Below are 11,455 nucleotides of genomic sequence, written 5' to 3'. Positions count from 1 at the left end.
TATGAGAATTTATTAATATAAAAATAAAAATCCCACCCCCCCCCCCCCCCCCCCCCCCCTTTACCTCTCGCTACCCTTGCTCTTTTCTCGGTAGAACGTAGTGGAACGTAGAGAGTCGGTATGCGTGGCTCTACCGACGAGAGAAACAGAGAGATCCTCTTCGTTTCTCTCCTTGCCAGATAATTCTCCTCTCTTCCTTTCCCTCTCTGCTCACCCCCTCCCCGAGCTCTCAGTTGGGGACAATGCACGCCAGTTTTTGCGTCGTTTGCTTCCACGGAGACGGACGATGAATCTGCGGACAGCTCCGCTGCTTCTCCCCGTTTTCCTCCCTCTCTTCTTCTCCTTCTTCTTCTTCTTCTTCATCTTCCCCCTTCTTCGTCCGCGTGATCGCGATCCTCTTTCTCTTCTTCTTTCCGCGCGACGTCTTCCTCGCCCTGCGTCTCGCGGCTTCTCTTTTTCCTGCCTCGAGCCCGGGAGAGGACTCCTCTCGGTTCGGGCTCAACCCCTCGCATACAATGAAACCGAAAATCTCCGCGGCACTCGGGGAATGCGGCGCATGATTACCTACATCGAAACGAAGAACCGACCGGCAAGAAGAAGAAGCGCCGCGCTCTTTCTTTCTCTCTCTGTTGTTCTTTCTTCGTCTTCACCGCCTTGCCCTAAAACACGGGGGCATCTCGCGAAACGAGCGATCGCAGCGAGAATCAAACGATCGGGCATCGTTACGAAACGATTTGTTTCCGCGGGAAGGATGCTATGAAAACACTGTAAAATCTCTCTCCGTCCTTTTCTTCTTATCGCAATCAAACTTGTTACAAAAAGCTACGTTTACTATGGCAGACGTACAGTCTGATATAGAATTGTCTGGCAATAATAGTGTGTTTGCAAGCTTGAATTATTTCACATTGACCTTAGAAGTAAGATCTACTTTAGACAGAGATATACTTGCGCCAATACTGGCACAGAAAGTCGCTTGACCTGTCTGGAACAGAGCCAGACCGATATGAATCGACGAAAACCTACCGTCATTCACGTCAACGGTAGATGTTGGGTGCGGCGATCGAGCACGCGACATCTCCGCCTTCTCGTGACCGTGAACCGTTAAAATCGCAGGAATCAATCGGATTGACATAGTACGATCCCGAGGATCGTGGAGTGATCGAAGTTATGTGTCGTGGATTAGAAAATTCCGTAACGTAAAAATTAGCTCGATCTCCTTTTTAATTATAGTTTATTACTACGAATCTAATTATAATATTTATTTTTCTATTAATTAAATAAACATTATTATTTACTTTTTATATATACAAAATTTAATCGCATATTATTTATTACTTGCAATACTTTTGTCGATGCCATTAATTCGTTTGTATATTTTCAATACGGTAGATTCAATTTCTTTGCGCTGCAAGAAATGCTGCTTTGATTAAATTTTTTTTTTTTTTTTTTTAACAAAACGACAAAGTTTCTCAGTGAGCGTTTGATGCTCGTTCGAGGAGGTTGTATACAGTAGTGCAATTATGCACTCAGGGGACTTTTACTCTGCAGAAAAAGATGACGGATGCATCAGCGTACGCGAAAGAGCCCGCTTGCGCAGGCAGAAGATATAAATTTTAAATTTCACCGCGCCGCGCTGATATTTTTGCCGGAATTTCGTTGACTTAATTTCATATCCAATTAGATTGTATCAGATTGTATTTGTGTGCAAAAATCTCATTTATTTGCTTTCCGTTTCCTATCTTTCTAAATGTGCATTCAAAAATATGATGTTACGGATAATATGCATCTTATTAAAAAGTATTATCTTTGCACTACCTTTATAAAAGTATATAAATATTACACATATATAAATATTAAACACACAAAATTACATTATAATAATTCTTGATTTTTGCGTTTTATATTATGTGAAAGAACGTTTTCCTTTTTTGAAACGAACATAATTGCGACATGTGATTCATATATAATTTTATATTTCTTGTAATTAGTATTGAGGGAAAGTATACATCACTCATTTTATATGCGTAAAAAATATTATCATTCTTTGCGTGCGTTACACATCAGAATTTTCTTGGGAAGCGATTACACCTTGTCGGTATTTGAATTATATGAGCGTGTTGGCCGATGAAATTCTAAGGAATACGTCGGTCATGCTAGCCGCATTGTTTCTCCCCGTATTGTGAATTAAATGCACATTAACCCTAGAATTGCGCGGCCCGCGATTACGATCACGGTAGAGTCGCGCTAATTAAAGGTGCGCGGTCGTGCGCTAAACATTTCGCGTGTATATTTAAGCAAATAACCATCGCATCTCGTTTGCATTATAATTACACCGTCGATCTCTCACTGCCCGTTTTCTCTCTTTTTCTCTCTCTTTCTCATTCCCTCTCCGGCTTCCTTTTAGTGCCACGTATTACTCGTAAAATCGGTTTGCGCGATTGATCGGAATCAAAACCGGAAACGAGCGCGAAGCTTTCACGGGATTATAGAAATAAATTAATTATCGTGTAGTATCAAGATTGAGAAACAATTTTTCGTTGCAATTCAAATGATCGGTAAGTCGACTCTACTCTCTGGCGGTCGAGTTTCGTCTTTGCGGGCCATCGATTAACGAGGCAAGGCGATGAAAGATTTCGATGAAATAATGATGGGACCAGGTCGATAAATAGTACGCCTCTCTGCCCGTCTCTCTCTTTTAGGGGCGGATGATTCGGATGGTTGGGGCAGAGGGTGGGGAAGGGGGAGAGGAAGCCTTCGGGCCCGCGCTAATGCCAGCCGAGAGAAGACAGCTATCAAAAGCCCGTATTTAAATATTATCAATGAAATTACAGTGCTCACTGATCGCGCAGCCTGCTCAGTCATTACCGACTGGCAATTCGGGCTCTTTAATCGCCGTTGTCAATACTAATCGACATCGTCGTTATTTAATATGCTTCGTCCCATTTTTCTTTTACGGATCTTCGCGGAGCCATCCGCTGGTGTTTTCGTTTCTTTCCTTCACCTTTTTCAACAGCCCTTGGGAACGATCCAACTTATCCGAAGGTGAAACATATAGATTGATCGAAAATTATATAATTTGTATTCGTTGGTATAAATAAGTTATTATAGCACTAAGAGATTTATCCAACAGGTATACGTAACGTATATATTTCGGACAGAATAAATGAGCCAGTTTTATTCCTCTCTGTTACGTTATTTTGGCTCGTAATCTATAATATCAATCTCTATAGTCCCTCTATATTTAATAAATTTACATAAATAAGCATCTCCCGTTATACTTTATATCAGTTAGCCGGAAAAACGGGCGTATTACGTAACAGGCATGCATAACAGAACTGATGGTTTTGTTTGTCCTTTCCGGATTTTTAAATTTATCATCGTTCGTTGGACGCGCAGTCGCAACTGCAAGTTCGCAGTTAGTAAATGGTAAGCCAAGAAAAATTAATATCGGTGTTGCTATCTGCATTAAGCGCCATTAGCATACCGGCGAACGGAGCAGCGATAGGAGGGGAAGGGAGAGGGAATAATAATTAAAACCACTATGATGGTTATCTAAATAATTAGGACTTGGCGTGACTCTCTGCGTGACTCTCTGCTGTGTGTAACGCGGACTGTTAGATGGTAGATTTCACGAAGCGCGGGCATAATTAGATAAGAGATATGAACATGAAATCCGCGTATTTAAATCACACTGTTGCGAGAAAACTATATGTCAAAGTCTGTTACGCGATCTGTTGAAAATGTATTTATAACTATCTATCTTAGAATCATATCTTTTTATTTAAGATTGCCAACTAAATCATCAGCAATTTGTTCTTGATGAACATGACATAATTGACTTAGATGTACACAGCTAATGGATATTTATATATATATATATATATATGTATATATGTGTGTATAAAACTTTCTCTTTAGTTATATATTTTCCTAAATTATAGCTGTATTGTGTACACAAAATATAATAGAAAATATATCGTATATGAAAAGGAAAGCAAATTATTAAAATATTTATTTCTTATTGAAGTTGTCAGTGAGTCAGACGAAATCGTGACGGTCTGCTTAGTACGCTTTCGAGCGGATTGCATAATTGATTTACGAATATTTCATAAACTCCGACTGTATACTATCACTATTATAAAAAAAATCATTAAATGAAACTTCTCCCCTGCTCGAAAGAAGTTTTTTTACAATTGACATACTTAATCGCAACTTGTTTCGTTATATAACGCGTAGGCGCAAGTATAATTGTGCATTTCAAACCCCGATTTAGATGTACGGTAACTTATAATTGAACTTCGTAACATGATAACGAAACATACAAATTATTTCAGAGCAGAGGGTCTATATATTCCTTAGTATATATAATAGCTCTGTTGCAACTGTATTTTTTAATTCGCATAGTCGATTATTCGAATTTACAAAAGGGAATCGTTTAAATAATAAAACTGCGATGTATCTATATTTCAAATTATTCATCAATTCTTAAAAAGATTTCTTGGAGCGACATGAATGCATATTTTATTTTACATTCAAATAATAAATTTATATTCGACTCTTCATATATATATTCCTGACATATTTCAATGATACCGCAATGGCACGTGTATAGATTCGAAAATAAATTTGATATAATTTTGCATTATCTCTTTTCTCGCTTTTTCTATTATTTTCGAAAATTCTGTATCGTTTAACGTACAAAATGTAAATCGCAAAAATATATTTTTTTCTCTTTTTACTTCCTGCTGCGCCTAAATAGAAAAACGGGGTCAAAAGGCAGATACGTGTCGGCACTGTCAAAGAGTTTAGCCGCAAGGCACGCGAATCAGTGATGTGATCTGATAAGAAGCGGAGCATCTCAGATTACCGCGTACCAGCCCCCGCTGTGTCCACGCACCTTAAAGCACCATTCTCACGTGCGGCGACATAAGCGAGGCACACGTGCTAGGGATTCTCTCGGAGCAACTGCTAAAGACGTTGCATTAGTATCATTAGTATTCATAGATAATTGCGTGTTCAATATTTTCGCCAAGTCTTATTGCTTCTTCTTCTAATTCATTCCAAGTTTGAGCGATTACAATTGGTAGCAACCAAAGGAAAAATGTTTCTTTTTACAAACATTCAGTAATCAAGTTTTATCTTTACAATTATTGCTAAAGGCATCTATCTGCAAGACAGTAGAAACGAAGTGAGAGCCATCGCGCGATTATTATTTTATTTCTTTCGCATGGTTGCAAGTTTTTACGAAATCAAGGAAGAAATAATTAATTTTTTAGATGTTGTCGTGGTAGGAAGACTATGCGAGTTATCTGTATTGCGAAATCTGATTTCTCTTCACGACAGGAATGTAAATTACGTAAACAATTGTATATATGGCTAAGTATGACGTACACTATGCCGTTATAACGAAACGTGTATGAGTGTGTATACTTTGGAAAGTAAATAATTACTTTCAAAGGACTGTTACGTCTTGGAAGTTGCATTAATTTCGCAGCGCCGTTCGATGATCCCGGTGGGATCACGTTCGAGCAATATCGAATAAAGACTGTGATTATGTACGATACGATGTTGATGACGCGAACCTAAGAGCCGACTTATCCTGCGCGCGCGAGTCGGCAGGCAGCTCGAAACCAATCCGTATCGGAGTCGGTCCGGTCTGGGATTAATCGGTGTTTTGTTCTGCGGCGAAGTGCTTATTAAGGCCATGCCTTATTAAGCTTCACGGGCATGCAAACGCGGACGGTATCCGTGAGGATAGATTCGATCACGAATGAAATGGCGGCCGGCCATTGTATCAAGTCGGGTCTTATTATAAGCAATCGCGACCGACAATAATTAAATTAATCGCGCCGGCGATATCTACGTTTCGGAATTAGCGCACCGTGAATGTAAAAATCTTATCGAATGATTTTTGTAAGTTTCATACTTATGTAGTTTAATACCTTCTTTTTTAATATGTGTTTTTCGATATAAAGGGAAAGACCAAATTTGCAAACAAATTTTTATAATAATCTTTGCTGACATTCTTATTTATTTTATATCTTTTTTATCTTCATTATGTATTATTATATGCTTAATAATGCATGTAGTTTTTTAATTTATTTTTATTAGACTTTCTAATAACTTCAGGTAAACAAATAAGATTTAGATGATCTTCAGTTTCAACGAGTTACCGAATAATGTCGTGTACTCCTGTGCGCTTTCAACTGATATCTCTCGCAGTACTGACGGCTGCAAATGTCACATTTGTACGGTTTCTCGCCGGTATGCGTATAAATGTGATTCGCGAGTTTTGTCTTCACGCTGAAACGCAGCTTGCAAAAGTCGCATTCGAATTGCTTTATACCGGTATGTCGATATCTGTGTACCTTGAGACCCCAGGATCTTCTGTAGCTCTTGCCGCAATCTTCGCATTTGTAGGGCCTGATACCTGCAAATTGAGATAGTTTTATGCGATGTTGCTTATAATTTTCGCTTATATTTTGCAATTTTAATTAGAAATCTAAAAATTATTCACATAAAGCGCAAAATATTTCAAACCTTACAATAATGCAAAAATTTGATTGAAAGATTAGAATCAACTCTAAAATGACAAGTACATATTTCGGCCGCGAATTTTACATCGGATTCTTACTTGTTTCTTTTTTAATCGTCTTTAATATCTCGACATTGTAGAAAAAAAGAATATATTCCTATATAACAGCGTTCATATGGATATATACAAATCATCCACTAACCAATAATTATCCCAGTATGCAAAGCATAAATCACAGACACACATACGATATTAATAACCGTAATATTTTTAAAGAATCGCGGAAGGACGGATTTTTCAAGTAACAGGTCGAAGATTCGCGGCGAGGGGCGAAATTGGCGCCTCCATACATTCACCTCGGTTAGACAGAGGTTAATTAAAAGTCCGGAATACATTTCCGCCGTGGAACGCCTGAGGTCGCGTACAGAGAAGCGCGAATGTATTTAAGCGCGTTGAAAAATGCGTTTATGCATGATCATTTGTACGCGTTGCGAACCGAGCGCTACCGATTATCTCGGTAAGCTCTTTTGTCCGGGATGATCGTTTCACAGACTAAACCCTTCGCTGGATTTATATGAGAAGTTGACGATCCTCAGGGCCTTTGCGAAGAAAGAAACAGAAAAAGGTAACAGAGATACATATAAATAGCGCGATCTCTGATCGTCAGAGAGCTGCAGATACGCGTTCAGCTTCCTCATACCGGGTCGGAGAAGTTGTGAGAATATTCACAAGAGCTCTCACACACCGTAATGCGCCAATATGTGGTGCTTGAGCGCCCCTTTCAGATGGAAACGATGCTTGCAGATGTCGCACTCGAATCTTCTCACGCCCGTGTGCGTCAGCTTGTGCGTCTTCAGCACCGACGATCTCTTGAACCTTGCCGGGCAGAGATCGCACGCGAACGGCGAGTCCGCGGTATGGACGATCATGTGAGTCCGGAGGCTGCTGGACCTCGGGAAGCCCTTGCCGCAAGTCGTACATTCGTGGAGCCTCGCGTTAGCGTGCGTCAGCTTGTGATCGCGCAGCGATCGGTGGTGCAGCAGTTTTTTCTTGCAAATAGAACACTCGAACGTTCTTCCTCCTGAGTGCGCTTCGGCCTGGTGTTTTTTCAACGCACGTTTCCTCTGCGACAAAATCATTTATATAAAATTATCTATAAAATTATTTGAGGATAAAATAAGGTAATTAAATGACACGAGAACTATAAGATGAAAATTTAATTAATTAATCTTTTTCGTATCTTTTAAAATATCATTTTGATTTTTATGTTACTCGATTTGTTTCTCGATAGATTGTTCGACAGATTAGATTGATTGTAATTGTGTATGCAACTTTGATATTTCACTGAGCATTCATTAAAGTGAATACGAAGTAAGTACGGCAGTTTGTGCAGCAAAGAGTTTGAAGAGATCTGATATCAGGACGATTATTATCTACGAATGTGGTTATTAGCATTAACTACCTGAAATTGGAGTTCACATTGTCTGCACGCGAAAGACTTTGGAATAAAATGCATATGCAGGTGATCCTTTAAGGTTGACGATCTTGATGGGAAAGGTAATTGCATTATTAGTAATAAACACTGTGTATGTAGCGATGAAGGCCGTTTCAGGCTAATACGTTTCAAATAGCCGTTGATGACGTTCTATGTTTTGAATACGTAATGTAGCAAAATTATATATATATATATATAAAAGAACATTACGAGATGCCAAGAATTTTAATCAGATTTTATCCGTTTTTATAAACAAAACTGTTTCCTCTAATCATAACATGATAAGCAACGTTAAAATTATATTTTCTATCGTTTGGCTATCGTTCATACCGTAAGAATTGTTTCCTGCAGTATCCGCACTGGAAAAGTTTCTCATGGCTATGTCCAATCATGTGAGTCCTGAATTCGATCTCGTTCGGAAATTCGATCCTGCAGACGCTGCACATTAAAAGCCTTCCTCCTGTCAGTGCCACGATGTATTCCTTTAAATCAGTGTACTCGTCCATTTGTCTCTGGGAAAGTGAAACGCTTGCATTTCTTTGACAGTCCGATTCTGGGATCTGTTCGGAATCTTCATGGAGCGATACATTTTCCAATGGTACATTTCTGACATGCTGTTCGATATCCAGTTCATCGTTGGCAGAAAAATTCTCAATCTCATCCAGAATCTCGGTCTTTATTTTAATCTGGAAAAAAAGAAAGAAAGGTGAATGATTGGATTATCGCATTAACAATTTGCATATCAAGTAATAACCGACTAATCTCTTATTGCATATTTTCGTGTACGAACGCAGAGCATAAAATATTTTTATTTCTATCTATTAATAAGCTCAAATTTTTTCAACGCGTATTTAACTTACTATGACAACAATAAAAAAAATTAGTCTTTTAATATGTTCATTAAATGATCAAGATTCAAAATTATTTAATAATTATTAAATTATTTATCGATATTCATTATCAAGATTGAACGTAATATTTATTTATTTATTTGTAAACGGAAGAAAGTCCCTTTAGTACAAAAAATATAATTATAATTTCAACAAAAAAACTTAGAATAAGATACTGAGAGAATAAATGAGAAAAGACAGACATAACAAGTTACAAAAAAATAAGAGTAAAATAAAATAAGATAAAATAGAATAAAAAAAATCTAACGAAGGTAAAGAAATAATGAATAATAAATTTATATTTCATACAAAGCTCACAAATTATGGAATGATCATATGTGACGTTAGATAAAGTGCTAAATAAAAAAGTAAAAAAAGATGGACCAAAGTGTCAGCATTTATAACCTAAATACATGAGAGAAGGCATACTTCGTGGCATGTTTTGCAAGGCTTGTTACTACCGATGATCTCCAGATCATTCGCGTCGAAAACAGCTTGGTATTGCTGAGAACGATCGTTGATAGCGAAACTCTTACCCTCCATGATTCTCGCGGAGTATATGCATCCTATCTCGCTGGGAAGATTGTAAGATGTCGAAGGAAAATACACAGTAGAGAGACACAAAACCAACGAGAAACAATTGAAAAACAAATATGTCCGTTTGGAGATTGCATATTCTTTGATATAATATAATAATTATATTATATTTCAAATACGGATATATATATATCTTTGTTGTGAGAAAAATTGTGAGAATTCTCTCTAATGCCAGATATTTTAATACTTATAAAAATAATATATTTAATTATTTTCTCATTTAGTGAATAATATCTGATAAAAATGTGAATTTAAAAGTCTATTACACATATCTATATTTTTTATTATGAATATTCCATTAATAATTTTATCTATTATTTCCACCTTATTCTAAAGTAATGTTGTTGAACTCAGCCGTGATAATTGCATCGGCGCGTATACAAACGCGCCGAAATATTCGCAAGGTTATTTAAGAAATGGCGAGACGAGAGGAAGTGTATTGCGGCGGCGAGTTTATCACTTTATACTAATTGACCGGTTTCGGCATTAATTTATGCGTATTATTAGTCCAATTACGCGCGCAAGAATCCAATTATGAAATCAGTACGCCATAAAGTTATTTCTATTTCTTGCTTCCAGATATAACTATGTTAACTATGTCCTCACACGCGGATTAATTGCAAAAGATGTTAAAGAGAATCTGGTATGATGTTTTATTACCGCGTGAATAATGAATCTAATTGCGGCGAAGGGTATGTTACATTACAAGTATCAAAGTAAATATGTATAAGCGCCGAATGAGATAATCACGAGGGTTGCTTATCGCTGGTTTTGACTTAACGAATAGTCGGAAAAGATGCAAAGATATATTTCCGCATATCGCGTATTAAATTAAATATCGCCGGATCATTGACAATCTGTGCGAAGTCGTACATATAAGTAATTATTTTGATCGTTTGTAGAATGACACGCCAACCCGGCTAATTAAAAATCTAGCGGGGAGAGATAAGTAAGCGGAAGAGAAGTAAGTATATTAGAATATTAAAATTCGTCACGGAATCGCAGTTGAATATTCTTAATTATGATTCCGTGCTGATATAAATATACGAAGCATCGACCATTCCGAGTTTTATACAGCGTAATTAGCGGCCTATTGCCGGCTGTGCTGTGTCCGTTTGCATAAAATAGTGTAATTGAATGAAATTAGAGGAAACGAGTTACGCGTCTGTTTACTCGGAAAAAAAAGGAAGTATTGCACTACGAATAATTCTTACGAGCATAGGAAGTGGGTTATTTATGATCCCTCTGCCCACTCTGCTTACAAGAGCGCTTTTAATCTACGATTAAACATTAGATTTACAATGAGAAGCTCCGATGGAATATTTTTTTACGTAAACGTACACAGTCGCGATCATTTTAAATTTATCGCGATTATACATATTATCGTCGGTGTATATCAGTTGGCGAAATGGTAATTATAAGATATTTTTATGCGCAAATGAGAAATAATTAAAAAAATATTCTTGCATATTTTCATTCCGTTTGTAATAACGAAGAATAAGACGGCGAGTATAAAAAGCGATAGTGCAATTTTAGAATTATCGAGAAAAAATGTCGCGACTAGTGATATTGAACAAGATGATTTAATAATCAAGAATCCTACGTTTTTTGTTTGTCGAGTGTATGATAAATGAGATAAGCCTAAGTAAAAACCTAGACTTAGATAATCAATAGGTAAGCCCCGCTACACTTATACCTAGTGTCAAGAACAAAATTGTATTTGTATGTAGCTGCTCTGACTTTCGTCCACGGTTATTTTTTCTCTCGATTTCGCTGTCATTTTCATAGACTCGGATATATCTCTGTGATATTTTTGACAGTATAAGTCGTTATCTCTTTGCCGATGAATGACTTCCGTCATATTGTACGAACAATCTATTTCATCGTGAACATTCTTTTCGTCGCGCATTATGAATCGCATTCATCGCATTATTAAAG

The 11,455-nt window shown here is 37.3% G+C and overlaps 1 protein-coding gene and 1 long non-coding RNA gene across 2 annotated transcripts in view; one reads left to right on the top strand and one right to left on the bottom strand.

Moving 5' to 3' along the window:
• The window catches only part of LOC115236826, a 117,991-nt gene that overhangs the window by 62,511 nt on the left and 44,025 nt on the right, over positions 1–11,455 (top strand). The window lies entirely within an intron of this gene.
• The window catches only part of LOC115236787 (gastrula zinc finger protein XlCGF46.1-like), a 111,472-nt gene continuing 105,418 nt past the window's right edge, over positions 5,402–11,455 (bottom strand). Inside the window, exons 5-8 of the mRNA XM_029809479.1 lie at positions 8,361–8,716; positions 7,998–8,079; positions 7,281–7,659; positions 5,402–6,430 (exon numbers count right to left, since the gene is read on the bottom strand). Of these exons, the coding sequence (XP_029665339.1) occupies positions 6,162–6,430; positions 7,281–7,659; positions 7,998–8,079; positions 8,361–8,716 (1,086 nt within the window). The 3' untranslated portion in view covers positions 5,402–6,161. The remainder of the gene's footprint in view (positions 6,431–7,280; positions 7,660–7,997; positions 8,080–8,360; positions 8,717–11,455) is intronic.

This window comes from Formica exsecta, unplaced genomic scaffold, assembly GCF_003651465.1.
Source record: "Formica exsecta isolate Colony F162 unplaced genomic scaffold, ASM365146v1 scaffold1116, whole genome shotgun sequence".
In the NCBI taxonomy this organism is placed as follows: domain Eukaryota; kingdom Metazoa; phylum Arthropoda; class Insecta; order Hymenoptera; family Formicidae; genus Formica; species Formica exsecta.
This window is presented reverse-complemented; position numbering and strand designations above follow the sequence as displayed.